Source organism: Neopelma chrysocephalum, unplaced genomic scaffold, assembly GCF_003984885.1.
Source record: "Neopelma chrysocephalum unplaced genomic scaffold, ASM398488v2 Primary Assembly neopelma1_147, whole genome shotgun sequence".
NCBI classification, from domain to species: Eukaryota; Metazoa; Chordata; class Aves; order Passeriformes; family Pipridae; genus Neopelma; species Neopelma chrysocephalum.
Window position 1 is genome coordinate 4,785,580 of NW_020897809.1, and position 16,823 is coordinate 4,802,402.

The following is a 16,823-nucleotide window of genomic DNA, read 5'->3' on the forward strand; positions in this document are numbered from 1 at the left end:
CTTTATCACAATAAAACAATTATATAAATCATTTGGAAAAAAATCCTTCTTTCATTTGAATAAGAGTGGCTAAGTAGAGGAAAGGAACGAAGAAATCAGAGGCTCATAAATAAATAGCAGCAAACCACATGGGAGAAGGCTCCAAGAATTATTTAATTACAAAGGGTGTGAGACAACTTATCCCAAAACCCACCTGTCTCCATTAAGGACAGACTGTACAACTTTCTCAGAAATAAGACAATTACTGCCTGGTTGACATCAGAAAATATTCTTTTGAAGCAGGCAAAGACTACAGGAACATGGAGAAATAGTTACAGCTATTATTAAATAGTCATGAGACAGGTTAGAAATACTCACCAATACTTTTCAGGACCTCTTAGAATTAGTGATGATGTTCACAGTGAAGAAACGTGTGGGGACAGTTTTGATTCACCAGTTACCAGAAAGACAGGATTGCTCCCCAACAGGGTTTTCTGGGAGGGTTGTTGTCCCTGTAAATTGCACATGACTTTTCCTACATGTGTTCCTTTTATGAAGAGTATTAAAAAATGGAAACCTTAAATTGTTCCAGTCAGCAGACAGGAGATGAAGTTATCAAGTAGCCTTTTTTTTTTCATTTCTGATTCAATTTTACAAGGCATAACAAATATTCTGTTAAAAAACAGACTCTGCTCTGAAATGAAGATCAGTTAAGCAAATATGCTACTCAGTGTAAGACAACACAAGCATTACCTTTCTAACTCAGCAATTTTCTTATCTTTGTCATTCTTCTCATTCTCTACTTCCTTGAGTATTTCTAGAAGTCTGTCAACCTCAGCCTGAGCTTTGCCACATTCTTCTCTATAGTACGATGCCTCTTTGTCAAGCTGTTTGATTCTGTCTGCAAATTCTGGGTTCATCCGTGCCTCCTCTTCAGCCTCATGAGCCTTCAGAATAATATTTCAAAAAAAAAAAATAAGGATGACAATAATTTCAATAGCTTTAAGAGCTTTACTTCTTCAGTCTTGGAGTTCAAGTTTTCATTAAAAAGGATTATGGGTATTTCTGTCCGATGACACTCTTTTCTACAGAAGCATTATAAAAAGAAATTAAAGTATCTTCATAGTCAAATTCTATCATCCTGAAGGGGGAGGGGATTTATTAAGGGGGATTTTTTTACATATTAAAGCGACCATATTTTAAGGGTGTTTTTTTTCAAATTAAAAAATCACCTTGTAATTCATTCAATTCACAGTAAGCTCTTAAAGTGTTTTAAATACATAGGCAACTTCTTAAAAAATCATATTCTCTTTCCCCATATATATACATGCACAATTTGTCCATGTATATATACACAAAAACAGATACATATATACATATTGTATATATCTGTATCGCCAGATGTCTCAAATGCAGTTTGATACAAAGAATTTAAAAGAAAGAAATTGTTTTTATGCAGTGCTGTTTTTAAAAGGCAAACTGATAAACTAAAAAAGCTGCTTTCAGCAGACATTTTACCCAATAATCCTTTTTGTCTCATCATTAATACTTAACCTGAAACATCAGAGGAACAAGCCCATCGGTGAAAACAGCACAAACCTGGCAAACACATGCATGGATGGGTGGCGGTGTCACAGACAAGAGAGAACGCAATGAACACAACCAGAGTGCAGAGCCCAGTCCAGCTCCCACCAAACCTCATGGCAAAAAACCAATTAACTTCAATGGGAGCAGGATCTGGCACCAAGTGCTTTCAACTGTTGGCTGGAATAATCACAGACAGATGGAAACAACAATGCACTGCAATGCTTAGCCTACCCCTTGCTTCCCATTATTCCTAATTGGCATCTTGAAAGAGCAGGCAAGGAAAAAACAAGTAGTTTAAGGCAGTGCACATTAAACATAGAAAATTCAGATAACAAACAGGATTTTTACAGAAATTCGTGATATTTAGAAACTGAAGGTCCTCCAACTATCTTATTATGCAGAGAAGACGTGGACTTACTTATTCTTCTTAATTTCAGGGAATAGACAATGCAAGCAAGCAATGAAAGAAATGCAGATCAAAATGAAACATGCATGTTTAGGAAAGAATTAATATAAACTACAGATATTAGAAGGTTCGTATTCTTTGCAATGGATAAAATTTTCTGTATAAATAAAAAACAAGTCTGAGTTTACCATAAATACAACAAATAAATTGAAATTACTAGGGAAGAAACTTAGGGGGGCTGCATGTAACATATCATTTAAGCATGAGGATAATAAGAAAAAGATAGTAGATTTGAAGTTTTATTTATCCCGCTTGAGATTTTTATTCAGAGGAATATTTCATTTCCAGGAGAAGCCAAGGGAATGACATGAGGAGCCACTAAATCTACTGGTCTTACTCTTCAAATTCTCTGTTTTGGATAATAATACATGCTCCAGTCCTGAATGCAGGACTTTTCTAACACAGAGCTGTTTTAAAGGTGACATTCAAGGAGTATCTTGATTTAACAGTTCAGGTGAGATGCTAGGAACAGATTCCTTTTCAGCCTCATAATCTTCCTGCTTTAACAATAAAATTGGATTTATTTTATACTAGCTGTTAATTGTATCAAGAAACTTACTTTCAACTAACTTTGTAATTTTTGAAGTCACTGTAATACTCAGACTCGGGGCCAATTATTTGAGAGATTGCACCAATTTCCAGCTGCAAAGCACTTCAATTATCCATCAGTGCTATTATATTACACATTGTTTTATCACTGTTATTTTCCAAGGAATAAAAATAAAAATAATTCTATAGGTTGACAAAGGTAAATTCACTCTAGAAAAAAAAAATACAACCCAACTCCCACTGTTAAGATACTAAGAAACTTGTGTAAAAAGCATGTTGTTCCCTACTGTTCAGATTTCTCCTGCTTTCCTAAGGGTAAATCCAGAATTTCACAGTTCCCCTCTACTGGCTATCACTCTTTCATATTCCTCCCTGCCACCTTTCTTTCCCTTCCCTCTATTTTAGCCTATAATTAACCGATTTACCAGCCTTGCTTCCATCATTTCATAAAGAGGAAAATTACTCACCTTCCTTCCTCTAACCAGTCTTCACTTTAGCATAAAGGAACTCTCACCTTCAGCCCAAACCTTTTCCCCATACACTCTACCCTTGTCTTAACCCAGGGCAAGAAGCAATGGAGAAGAGAGAAGCCTTTTTTTTTCTATGAGGAAAATACATAATTGGGCAAGAACACAAAAGTGTCACCAATGCAAAGGTGTCAAATGTTCTACCACCACAGAAGATTCCTGTCACACAGCAGCTCAGAAATGTGCTGACCAAATTACCTACTGCACTGCTGATAAGTAAATCATCACTTGAAATAATAGATACACTTTTATTCCTGAGTTTAGCCCTTTAATCTTTGCTCAATGGTATGGTAAGGAAATCAACATTAAGTTGCAAAAGTGTTTTCAATTCTTATGTTTTCTGTGGTACTCCTGCCATCCCATATTTGTGGGATGTGTAGCCAAAAGCTACAAGATTATTACATGAATCAGAAAGTCTCTGCCTATTACTGCTGTCCTCTCTTCCATACCTTTTTCTTTTTTTCATTTCTGTCCCACTTTTTCTCCCTAAGTTCTCTGTTTTCTTGGAAAGAATACATTTTCTGTTTTTACTGGGCTTGTATGCGTAAGAGTGACTGGTCCATGTGTTCCTTTGAGCTTTCTAAATCTGTATCTGCAAATGATAATTCCTGTGCGTGCAGACCAGGTTACTTGCAAACTAGCCCACTTGTTTGTGTCTTTTCTGTCAATCTTGTGACTGTATTGTTGTATGTTATTTTTACAATTCAATAAAAATAGCATAGTACTCTACCATTAGGATTTCACAATTTTTTACAATAATTATGTATCTGTTCTGATATTTGCTTAATAAATGCTACAAATACTTCAGAAGTAAAGTAACATTTCCTTATGTAAACCACAAATTTCCTACAGAAACACCATAATAGAGTGGCACAGACATGCAACATGAATTATTTAGTCTATTAAAATCTTATGGTACAGTCATACATGCATTGTTCTGCATAACAGAAATGGATGGATAGATATAATGTTTAATTTTTAAAGCTTCAGACACAAACATACACAGAAATTAACCAAATACTTGATTTTTAAAAAAATGAACAGCAGAATTTACATGCAAGAAATTACTTTGTAAGATCCTTCAAATTTTATTACTTTAAGTAATAAACAAATAAAAAAATAGATTGCTGTCACTTTAATTTTTTTGTCTCAAAATTTATGGGGACTTTATTTAACTTCAGGGATTATTGTAGGTAATTTAAAGAGGATTCTGCAAGTACTCTGAATTTTAATCTGACATTGCTCTGGTGGAGGATTTAGGAAAATTTAGTCTTTAGTAGTTCAGAAAAAGGTTCACCTGAACTCTAAAGTACAGTATTATATTTTCATTACAGTCCAAAGGCAATAATGTAATTTCTTATAATCAATTTTGCACAAAATTTCATTAGGTATTTCAAAAAGTTCACCTTTCAAAACATGACGAAACGTCCACTTCTATTCCCATCTTACAGGTGAACAAACTGGAAATCATTTGCTATAGAGTATGCAGGATTTACACCCCTTTAGTATTATCTCCTCCTTGGTACACAAATGTATATAAGAATAAAACACTTCCAGCCATTGCTATATTTAAGAAACATTAGATTCAGCAAAAAACTAAAGTCTTGGAGTTGATACCTGTGTGACACAGCACAAAAATCACATTCAACCACCAAAAAATGCCACATTACTGCATGGGCTAAAAGTCTACTCAGTGATTGGCTGCTATTTCTCTGACACATGTAAACAAATGTGCATGAAAACTTCAGTATTTTCAGATTACATTGACATCTGAGTTTTTTAAAACTGTGATTCTCAAGCAAAAAAAAAAAAGGTCAATAAAACATTCTGTTAAATAAAGTATGAATGATTTTGAGTGCAAAAAAAAAGGTATCAAGTAACTGCTATCATGCCATCTCAAAAACAAAGGTGAAATCTTGGCCTTGTGGAACACAAAGAAAATGCTGCCATTCACTTCAATCAAATCATGATTTCATTTCAAGGCCTTAGTTGGTTTGGGGTGAGAAGAGGATCATTGCTACTTACACTGTTAAAAGTAGATTTATACATACATATATATATATATATATATAAGTAGGAGAATAAAGAGGGTGAGCAAGAAACGTTTATTTAACAAAATCATCTTGTGAATATACTACGATTACTGCCTGGTGCCAAAGGAAAAGGATCTAGCATCCGTTATTTTGGAAGTGCCAAGAGGCTGTCCTTTGGAAAATTAAGCACATAAAGGCAGTGGAAAAAAAATTAAGAAAAGGACTGACGTTGGAATACTGTAGACAAACAGACCAGGAGGGAACAAACAAATTCTATACAAATTCTATCTCAGTCACTAATACCAAGATAATGACTGGCAAACATTTATGAAAATCAAGCTAAAATCTAGAAAAGACAAGCACAGTAGGAGTGCAAATGATATGAATAGAAACATAACCACCACAAAGGTGAACCAAGATGATACAGAGAAAAAGGGGTTTATCATTCCAAGGGACAAACTCTGTCACCAGCAGTGTGCTGGAGGGGAGAGGTGACAATACCAGGTTTGATGCTTCTTATGCTACAATTTATGACTGAATTCTAAAACCAGTTAACCAATAACTTTAAAAGTAAATACAGCACATTCTGTGGGACTCTCTTTCCCCATATGTAAGTCATGACATATCCATTACACGGTTAGAAGCTACAAAATCTATCCATGACAGAGTCCAAAGGCAGAGTCCTGATCCACTGACACTAATAGCAAGACTCCCATTGACTTCAGTGATGGCAATGCCTTCTCTAATGCACAGTTACTTCAGCTACAAACCCAGTTCCTCTATATATACTATCCCAATTACATAGTAATTCTGACTATGATTACTATGTAAACTATAGCCTGTAAATTGCTATTACAGTGACATCATTTTTTCTGCCCTGTGATGCTCAGAGCACATTAAATGTAGCAGTCTCTGCCAAAAAAATGGAAACTGTTCTTTGCAGAGAGAATGTTTGTTGCTGCTCTTCCTCAAATTGAAAAGGAGCACAGTCAAGTCAGAATGAGAGATATTATGCAATTAAAGCACACACTGGCAAGAATATTTATGCTAAACAAGCCAAAACAATACTGTGCTTTTGCAAAAACTGCCCATTGCATTCATCATTTTATATTTCAGCGTTTTCTTTGCTTCAAGTTTCCATGTTCCTAATATATATATGCTGAATATATACAGTCTTTCATGAGTAGAGTTGATCTATTTTAGTCATATGGACTTTTGGAAATACTACCAGTCATTTCCTAGATGCTGTTATTAACCTAATCAACTCAGTCACTGAAGATAAAACTGAACAAATTAGGAGTTTTTTAAGTTTGAAGGATCAAATAAAGTACTGCAGAAAGAGGAATTAAAAAGCAAAGCAAAAATCAAAACCAAAATAAATAAAATCTGCATGCTTTTCCTAATGGAGAAGTTGAGGACCTAAAGGCTAGAGTGTTTGCTTTTTTAGAAACACAGCATGTACCTATTTAAGGCACTCCATATTCTTAAAATGGCCTTAAAGTCCACAAAGTTCATTTATCTGGATACAATGAATACAGCAGAGTGAGCATCAGAAGTGTTCTGCAAAGCTCCACAGAGGAAGAGCACAACACAGGAAGGGGATGGATCCTCATGCTTTCATATGTTACAGCGGGCATTTTAAAAAAGAACTTACTGGATTGTACATCTGATTGAACAACTGTTCAGCTTGCTACATTGCAAAGTTGGTAGGGAGTGAAGCACAGACAGGAAAAGAAGGAAAGATCCAGGAAAACAGCATTAGCTCAACAAAACCAGTGCATTTGCACAGAAGAACTTGTCATAAAAAAAAGTAGAAATTTAAGATTCTAAACATTCCTTGGTGAAAGTGAGAGGCACTGGGGAAACATAAATGTTGACTTTGGCTCCTAAAAAAGAATAGCTGGAGTAAGAAATTTAAGGTTTGTGTTACTTTCCCTTTCTCAAGTTAAATAACCCATGAAATAAAGAAAGGTGTCCACTTTTGATGATACATTAAGTGCTGGTCTCAAGCAATGAATCACGAGAAGTGCTTTTGGCTGAGGCTGCAATTTATCACCAAAGCTTCAAAGACGGTAATAATAAAAGATTAATTAAATTGTATCATTAAATTTATTACTTTCCTTTTGTTTAACACAAGACTGAATTTTCTATGCAGAATGACTTTCAAACACTACAGCTTGGCAAAAAGTACTTTAGGCAACTGCAAATATGTCAGTAAGCAAGTAAATTTAAGATAATGAAAAACAACAAAAGGAGGAAATTCTAGAGTGGATAATAAAGATTATATATACACATATATATAAAACACTTCACTACCTATTAGGTAATTCCTGCTGTTCTTTCACTAGTAGCAATACAAAGTAAGTCAACAAAAATCTGCAGAATTTAGGGGAAAAAGCATTGACCATTCTCTGGTATTTATGATTTTCTTTTTTAATTATATGAATTTCAATCCACAATCTTTGTCACAAAAAGTTTAATAAGCATGTCTATAATTTTAAACATTGATTTGTATACCAAAATGTAGCACAGTCACAGGAAGAATTACATTTTACAAATATCTTATTTATTATTTTTGAAATATGCTTACTGTGTAAACCAGTGGGTTTAGAATCAGCATATTTTCTCTAGCTGAAATGCAAACAATCCAGTTATGCAACACTGAAAAATATTTGGATTAGATCAGACCCAATCAAAACCATCTTTATTATCAATAAATGAATATTTTTGTCTCCAAAGAGCAGAAAGCAGGGGAAATCAGGGAAGAGAAACTCTAAAAGTTGGTTTTTTATTTACAGATTTAGTTTGGACTTGCCTCTTGCACATGTTTTCTTTCAGACCTAGCACTTCTACCATCAGTGCTCATGGAAAACTAACTCCTAGCAAGTGTGCACAGAATACTATCCTTATATTTATTAGTATAACCTGTTAAGACATATAAATCAACACTGAACTATAATTATTTTGCAGTCCCATAATGGAAAGTACCTTCTCTATGATATTTTTAGAGAGGAGTAATGTGCAAACTACATTCAACTTTTTTCAACGAGACAGTCCCTTGGAGTCACTTTTAAGGAGAGATATAAAATGTGCCTGGTCCTTCCAGCTCCTGTAGTGGTTAATGTTCCTACCCAAGCACACTTATGGGACACACAGGTTAATTTACTCCCAGCTATGTTGATGTCCCCTCCTACTCTAACTCAGACATGTGCAAGAGTAACCCTGATTTCTGTTTCAGTTAGTTTCCTAAGGAGCAAAAACATGGGGAAGGTGGTTTTCTGGGGACCAATTACTTTTAACACAGGATATTTACAGGTTTGAACATAAAGTATTTCATTAGAGAAAATGTGAATTGAAAATTACTGTTTGGAGTCTACTATCATTAACAGCCACTGTTTCTGTTCAATTAAACATGCCCAGAAAGAAGGTTGTAACTCCATTTTATTGTGGAAATACCTGGTCTCCTACAAATGTTGAGTGAATTTCCATTGGGGCTTTATGCTGTATTTATGATATAATAAAACTATTATGTTTTCAAATTTCATTTAATAATCCTTTGTATTTATTCACAGGGAACATACTCCCTTTTTATACGAAAGACGTCCCAGACACTCTCTGACTTTTATAAGGGCTTATTTTTCCATGACTGTATGATGTGTTTATATGTACAGTCATAAAAGATTGACTTAGGATTTCAAGTCCTTCAGGAGGATTTCGATGAGGTTTTTTTAAGTGATCTGTGCTTTCAGGGCTCTTTTAACCATTTTTCTTTAAATTAAGAAAATAAGATATTTCAGATTGTAATTAAGTATATTTTGTAGTGAAGTGTAAAGCAAACAAACTTATTTTCTAACAAACAAAACCGAACTGACTTCCAGAGAAACCTTTTCTTCGGATATTTTAATTCTGACATCAGTAGCACTTTTAAGCTCTCAGACATTTAAAATAGTTGTGTTTTCATTTGTATAGGCCACTTGTATATGTTTATTGAAAAAGCTTCCCTTCCTCTCCACAACTAAACATCTAATGCAGGCACCTAATTGCACATATTCATTCTGAATTAAAAAATAGTAGAAGTATAAGGTTTGCACTCTGGTATCCTTTATACTTTGCAGTACCTTCTTCACAGGTCAAGCTATTGAAACAATGTTTAATCACTGAGCAGTGATTAAACAACCTGGGTAAAAAGAGCATCAGAATATTATCCTAACAGTGGTAACATTCACAGAACAAATATTATTTTCTAGAAAATGAAACATTATATCAATATTAAAAAAAAATAACATTTGACATACACTTAGTCATGAATTGCAGAAGGCAAATGTAATGCCTAAACCCATCAAATATGTAATGAGATTGGTGTTCGAACAATGAGAGCAGACATTACCAAACAACACAGAGAAAGGTCAAAGAAACAATGGTATCAACAAACTGAAAATCATTTAAGCAAAAACTAGGTTAACACAGCAATTTAAATAAAACCATGTATTAAAATGCAGGACTTGCATGTTTTCCTTTAAATGCTTGCTTCCACTACTTGCTGAATAGAAATACTGAATTGCCAGCTGAGATAGACTTTGCATTATTTTGCTTAATTATCACACATGTGTTCACCAAGAAAGCCAAAAAGACATCAAAATAAAACCTAGCTAGAGTTTCCATTTTGGAAGCTGAACTTTTTGGACTAGGAAGTACAGCATTTCTTGGACAAGCCTTTAATTTTTTCCATACCACAAACATTTCAGTTCACTTCTAAAAGTGGTATAAATTCACACGCACACAAATTGCCGGTTTGATAATTTCTTTCTGCCCTTCTACATTCCCTCCAATGTCCTGCTCCCAGTTCATCTATGTGCTGCAGAGTCTCAGAATTCCCTCACAGAGGCATTCAGGACAATTTCTGAGGCTCACTAGTGGCTTTGGTACAAACCTCGTGAGAAAAAGTAGTATTTGATGCAAGCATCAGCAAACAGCATAAGATGGGTAGATTTTAGATTTACTCCAAAAGAGTAAATAAGATCGTAATTTCAAAATGAAGGTATGCGATGCTGATTTTTGTTCTGCTGATTGTTTGTTTTAAGATGGAACTTACCTTTTTCAACTGTGCTTCCAACTTACTACACTCTTCTTTCTTTTGTTCTATGGCTATTTCTAAAGACTTAAGTTTGGAGTCTCTTTTCAGCCCTGCTGATGCCAATGAAGATGCATGTTCTTTGAGATCGATTAAACTAGACTGGAAAACGACCAAGAGTAAAAAGTTAATTCCTAGTCACCAGGACACTAACTTATTGCCAACTTAGCAATCACTTGGATCCTGTTCCCCCTCCCCTTCCCCAAAAAGTTGACGCGAAGATAAGCATTGATAGCAAAAGACACCATTTTGTGAACACAACCAACTGGAACCACAAGGGATAGAATGCAGGGAAACACAGAAACATTCATTATACAGACAAGCTGCTGTTCTGGTCTGGAGGTACAAACACTTTGAAATTTATTGCTCTAACTGACAAACAGAAACAGGAGCAGCAATGGAATATTTGAGCCCAATGGAGGCCGAGGTAAAGGACAAAGTAGAGACAGTGACACACAACTATGTAAAACCTGAAGCAATCCTTTATGTACAAATGAGGACTGTGAAGAACGCTTAAGAAAACAGCAGTTCAGAAGCTGACCACTGAAGTGGTAGAATTTCAGAACTTGAAATGATTCAAGAGTAATCCTAATGCCCTTTCTTTCATCATAATGACACAGATAGAAGAGCAGAGATTTTATGAAAAGACTGACCTCTTTTTCTGTCAGTTCAGCTTGTAAAGCATTAACTTTCTCCTTCAGGTCTTTGTTTTCTTTTTTATAAGATTCAATTTCTTCAAGTCTTTCTCTGTCATCTCGATCCCTTTGCTCCTTCAGACGCTCTATTATTCTTTCCTAACAAGGGAAAGAATTGCAAAACAGAAAAGTTGGGAATCATTTAAAGAAAAGACAGAATAAAATTTCTTTGCATTATGTAGCACTTAGAAAAAACAACCTTCAAAAGCAGAGGATGATTGAGTTAATGGTATTGAAGTCAATGCCAGATTTCTCTGGATTTCAAAATCGTAAGTCCAAGGTTTTAAATACTTGATAAGTGTAACACACTACAGAAACTCCATTGAAGATCTACACTGATGTGCATATGTTTAGTTTTGTGATAGATACAGAAAGATATTCAATTCAGTAATGCATTTTCCAACCGTGTCCTGGGCTGCATCAAAAGCAGCCTGGGCAGCAGGTCAAGGGAGGGGATTCTGCACATCTGTCTTGCTCTGGTGAGACTCCACTCAGAGAAGAACTGCATCCAGCTCTGGGGCCCTCAACATAAGGACATGGACATGCTGGAGAGAGCCCTGAAGAGGGCCATGAAGATGATCTGAGGTCTGTAGCAACCCTGTCTAGTGGAAGGTGGCCCTGCCCAAGGGAAGGGGTTTGGAACTAGATGATCTTTAAGGTCCCTTCCAACCCAAACCTTTCTATGGTTCTGTGGAACACTAAATAACTTCAAGTTTATTCCCAACAACAAATAATAAAAAAACCTTAATCTCTTGAATATTAACATTAAAATGCCAGCCACCACTAAGTTGAATAGTTTAATAACCATTCAGATTCCACCTAGTTATATGCAGACTTAGTTCTACAGCAATTGCTTCTTGAAGATTTATTTACCCAAACGATTTTTTCATCTACAATGAATTAAACATAACACTATTTAATCTTTTTAATGAACAGTATAACTTTTTTTTTTCCTCAGTCAATCACAAAAGAAGACTAATTTATCTGTCAGCTGCATAAGGCTAAATGTCAAAAACGTGTTAAAAGGCCCTAATATACCATGTTTTACTTGATTAACAGCTAACTAGCAGAAATCCCAACAATGTGTTCTTGTTTCAGTCTTATTTGCATTGGCGAGCTTTCCTCATGCACTAATCTGGGACCTCACAGGTCTAATCTATTTGCACTTTATCATAGAAGCAGGAACTGAATTGCCCCAGCATATAGCTCTATTATCAGACATACTCCACTGCTTATCTGCTGTGTGCTGCTACAGTAGGACCAACTTTATAAATATCAGCTTCATGAAAGCAACCTCTTGAGCTGCTTTGGGCCAGTCCAAGAGCTGAGATATTCTTTCAAAAGTTTCTTGTTATAACATCAAGGAAGCTGATAGCACTTCTGCATAGTCTGATTTTCAAACTTCTTTTTTAAATTGCAGTGTAACCTTTATTGTTTTTAAGAATTTTCAGTGCTTAGGAGAGGCTCTGAAGCTAAAAGTAAATAATTGAATGAATAAGTTTTGCAATTTAGTCCTAAAATATACTCAAATGTGACTGAAGGTGATTTGTTTCTGATTGCTAATAAGAGGATAAATTATACCAGCAATACTGTCACAAAAATACAAAGATTAAAAGGAGTCCATTTCAGGAAAATTTGATGTTGTTTTATGATGTCTACATTAATTTCTCATTAAGTGTTACCAAGATACCTAATCACTAACTGCAAAAGAAAAAGAAAATCAGAGACAAATACTTGGGAAAAATCTATTTTCAGGAAGAATAAGGGGACATATTTTCTAATTCAGAGCTAAAATCTCAATCTGTATATTTTCAAGAACAATGCAGGAAAAACATAAATGCTCAAATATTTGAGCTTTTGACTTTAAAAAAGCTTCATAATTCCTTCATATCATATGATCTTAATTTGTTTTTTTCCAAAAGAAACCAAGAAAAGCAATTCAATTAGATTTCAGTGGATTGTGGTTAACTAAAGTGGTATAAATAAATTTTATTTCTATTTTAAAAGAGCTTCCCATGATGCTCTAGAACTATCTTATTCATTATTTTTAAATTAAAATTCCAAAAACTATTGAATTGACAAAGAATTAAGATAAAGCCAAAAACTGAGCCTAATCTGAGTATAAAATCATGAGTATAAAACAAAATTATATAGTTGCAAAGTAGCTTTGATACAATTTCTAGAAAAAAACCCAAACAAAACCCTCAAATGTATTTCCATGAAATTCAGGTTTTCTTAAATGAAAGCATCATCCTTTCTTAACAGCAGCAGCACATATTAAATTGATAAAAGTACTTATAGTGATGTGCTTGTTAATAAGAAACTCATTAGGAGTTCTCATTTTGTTCCATTTGGACAAACATCTATTTCATATTTCTACCAGTATTTCCACTGGAAATAGTTAATAACTATTGATAAAGTCTGTAGGTCTTAAGAATGATACTGCAGATGGGAATAGGGATATGAAAGTTACTGGGAGCAGCTAGGATGGATTGGAAAGCTGGACACAAAAAGGAGTGAGACATATGAAAACATCCACTGTCACAGTATTTAGCTGCCAGAAGACAGAAGAAAGCCAGACATAATAGTCCACTGGGAACTTCTAGGACATGCCTACTGGCTTCTTTCAATGTGTCAGTACATCCCAAAAATCACACTTAACATCAGAAAATCTGCTTTTCAAAGTGTGGCCTTCAAGAGATTTACAGTGGAAAAGAAACTGTGGGTGATTTCCCTGTACAATAAACAATCAAAATCAAGATGTCTTTACCTTGGGAACTTTATCCTCATGCTCTAAGATCAAGTACCCTTTTTTTCAAAAGCTAATCTTAATTCTAATCGTAGTATCACAGACACAGTGGTCACACATCAGAAGTTCAAAAGCTCATTTGTAGAAAAGGTCTATTATTTAAATAACTCTGTGTATCTTTTCCTTAGATTATCAAAGTAATATAGAACGATAAGCATACCACTTACATACAGAGTACCTCCCTTTATAGACAGCAGCACAACTTTTATAACCACCAATCTCTCCACAACTGATTGAAATAGTCACCAGAAACCACAGCACAACTCAGCTTCCACACCTCTCAAAAGCATTGGTTTACAAATGATACCATCACCTTCATCAGCTGTAAAAAGTCAGAAATCCCTGTGGCAGAGGAAAACATCCCATGGCATTCATTGTAAACATGTCAGATCAGCCTGCAAACACCCCAGGAACGATGCCATTCCCAGCTGACTGCATGTAAGCAAAGTGACTACTTTGTACAGAATTCAACCTCAGGGACCCCATGTGAATTCCAATCAAATCCACTTGGAAAAACCACTAATCACTCTGATTCTTTCAAAAAGTGTCTGTTCACGTATATCCATTCCAAATTGCAATTCCAAATGAAGCAGACATGAATCACAAAAATACATTTCTGAGAAGGATCTAAGTTCACTTAATTTTTCTAAAACATTAAAAGTAGCATCATTTATTGGATTTGAATCTTTATTTCAGGTATCAAATAAAGCTTGACACAAAATTTCCACACCATCAGGCTCTCTAGTGTTGTCACATGTCAAGTTATCATATACACAAAGAAATTCCATAGCATAACTTTAAAACAAACTCTGGAACTACACTAAACACAACATTCAAAAATAATGCAGTTATTTTTTCTTGAGTTTAGGAAAATTTTACAATTTGTATGTATGACAACAGTAGAATATTTTCAGATACATAGAAAACTTCTTCAAAATTATAAATGTTTTTACATGTATTTATTAGCTAACATTTATTTCAACTGATTTTATAACGATACTGGTACAAAATAGACTTAAAAACTAATTAGAGTTAATTAATTTGGGTTAGGTTTCAATCTTTTGTATTTGTGGCAGTCAGAAGACAATTATACATGGTCTATCCAATAGTTCCACACTAGCTACCTCTACTACGAACTCTGGTAAACTCTCATTAGTTTAATATTTTCAGCAGAGAAATAACATTAAAATTGGAGACAGATTGCAACTTAGCAAATTACCCCAGCTAAGAAACATCGCATAAGTGCATTTTCTCTGAAGTGCTGCAGATACTGCTGAAGCAGAAAATGGGATGCAAGGTTTTCTTTGGCTTTTGACAATCGACTTCATGCTCAGTTGCACAGGATAACTGGCAAGTCTGCAGTGTGACAGTCACTCTGCTTTCCACGCTGACAACTGTAGCACAAGGGCTAAAGGACTGTTTTAATAAAACTCTCAGCTGCCTCTATGGGCATTTTGGAAAAGTGACTAATGCAGAAAAGATAGTTTACACCGAGGAAAAACAGATTAACAAGTGCTTTGTGTCATTTTTTATTAATATGCTGTGAAATGGATGAGCAGTGTGTGCAGACCAGCAGTGAAAGATTACAAAAACACGTGTAACTTCCCTGTATAAGAGCTGCGCGCTTATCCATAGGAAGCAATACTTAAGCCAACTTTTTTCACTGTTGTTGACCAAGCAAATGCTAGTAAGGCAATTAAACACACAAGAAATCAAAAATCCTACATTAACATTGTATGTGTTAGTACCAACACCACAGTGGCGTTTTAAGGTCATATACAGTCATAAATACCTTCATACACACTGCAGAATGGCACATATTACTTTAATTAGTCACACTCACCTGTTCATATTTAAGTGGTATATATTAAGATCTGTGAGCTGCAAAATGTGGATACTTGTACTAATTTTTTGGGCATATAAATTCACTTGCATTAACTCGCATTCAAAGTTAACTGAAAGAAGAAACCTGACCTCACTGAAACTGGTAGGAATGTTGGCACTAATTTAAACAGTCCAGATTTATCCCTTCTGCTAGGTATTTTCAAATTAAAGGCATACAGTTTGTAAAGGGGAAAAAAAAGTAATTCTCAATTATTTTTTTTTATGAAACACAGTTTCCCTTACAAATGAAGTGTAAGAAACTTGCTAACAGCAAGCCAAGGTAACAGTTGGTACAGCCAATTCCTCTTGGCTCTTCACTTAGGCCCTGCTTAATGGACAAAAGAACACCATAATCAAGATCACAAAGATCGAAAAATATCCAAACTTCTATCTTCTTTAAGTCAGGTGCCCAATTTTCAGTTCTTTCGGGGAACAACCACTCATCTCATTGACTAAGTGAAAATCTTCCCTTGTCCTGGGCCATTTCTCCAAGAGCATTTAAAAGGATACTACTTTCCCTGAGTTCACTCATCAGCCAGCAGGCCCTCCCTGCTCATCCTCCCAGAACAGAGCCACCTGCTTTCCTGACAAGGCCCACAGGTTCTGTGACAGGTGCCAGACCAACTTAAAAAGACACTTTCTGCCCACAGATCCCCCACAAGAGTAGCACATGATGCTGTTCATGACAAAACATTACCTTTTCTGATAGAGCTTCTTCTAAGGTTGCTAGTGCTGTGTCTGTGTTACTGGAATCCGTTTGCAACGACTTCACTCTGTCTTTTAGATTCGTTAGTTGTTTGTCTTTGTCCCTAAGTTGCTCCTGTAGATTTTCAATCTGAAAATAAAAACAGATTATAATATTCATCAACCTTGTCTTAACATTCCAAGAGGAACTTGGGTGCTGAGTGTATACATATCACACATATGATACTCCTAAGTTTGTACCTGCTTCTGTCTGTTCTATTTAGGTTTCCTTTGCTAAACAATATAATTTTCTAATAAATGATAGGAAAAATCTCAATGCAGTCAGGTATTTTATTATTTAAATATTTTCTGATATTAATCACTTTACTTTAAGGTACTGCATTATCTCAGTAATTCAAAGTATGCCTGGAATTACCCCTTTAGATTATTCTAGCTCAATAAGAAGGACAAAGAAAGGG

The 16,823-nt window shown here is 35.0% G+C and overlaps 1 protein-coding gene and 1 long non-coding RNA gene across 10 annotated transcripts in view; one reads left to right on the forward strand and one right to left on the reverse strand.

Moving 5' to 3' along the window:
- ERC2 (ELKS/RAB6-interacting/CAST family member 2) overlaps nucleotides 1–16,823 on the reverse strand; it is a 443,741-nt gene that overhangs the window by 267,598 nt on the left and 159,320 nt on the right. For 3 of the 9 annotated variants that reach the window (XR_003536991.1, XR_003536990.1, XM_027700915.1), the window contains exons 8-13: nucleotides 16,358–16,495; nucleotides 10,926–11,066; nucleotides 10,234–10,374; nucleotides 6,796–6,831; nucleotides 1,798–1,827; nucleotides 733–926 (exon numbers count right to left, since the gene is read on the reverse strand). Coding sequence is in view for 1 of the 9 variants with exons in the window: in XM_027700915.1 (XP_027556716.1) it covers nucleotides 733–926; nucleotides 1,798–1,827; nucleotides 6,796–6,831; nucleotides 10,234–10,374; nucleotides 10,926–11,066; nucleotides 16,358–16,495 (680 nt within the window). In the remaining 8 variants the exon portion in view is untranslated. The remainder of the gene's footprint in view (nucleotides 1–732; nucleotides 927–1,797; nucleotides 1,828–6,795; nucleotides 6,832–10,233; nucleotides 10,375–10,925; nucleotides 11,067–16,357; nucleotides 16,496–16,823) is intronic. The other 6 variants (XR_003536994.1, XR_003536993.1, XR_003536995.1 and 3 more) reach the window with 5 other exon arrangements.
- LOC113976098 lies at nucleotides 2,007–2,565 on the forward strand. Its single transcript, XR_003536998.1, has 2 exons — nucleotides 2,007–2,099; nucleotides 2,321–2,565. It is a non-coding gene; the product is annotated as an uncharacterized LOC113976098 (long non-coding RNA).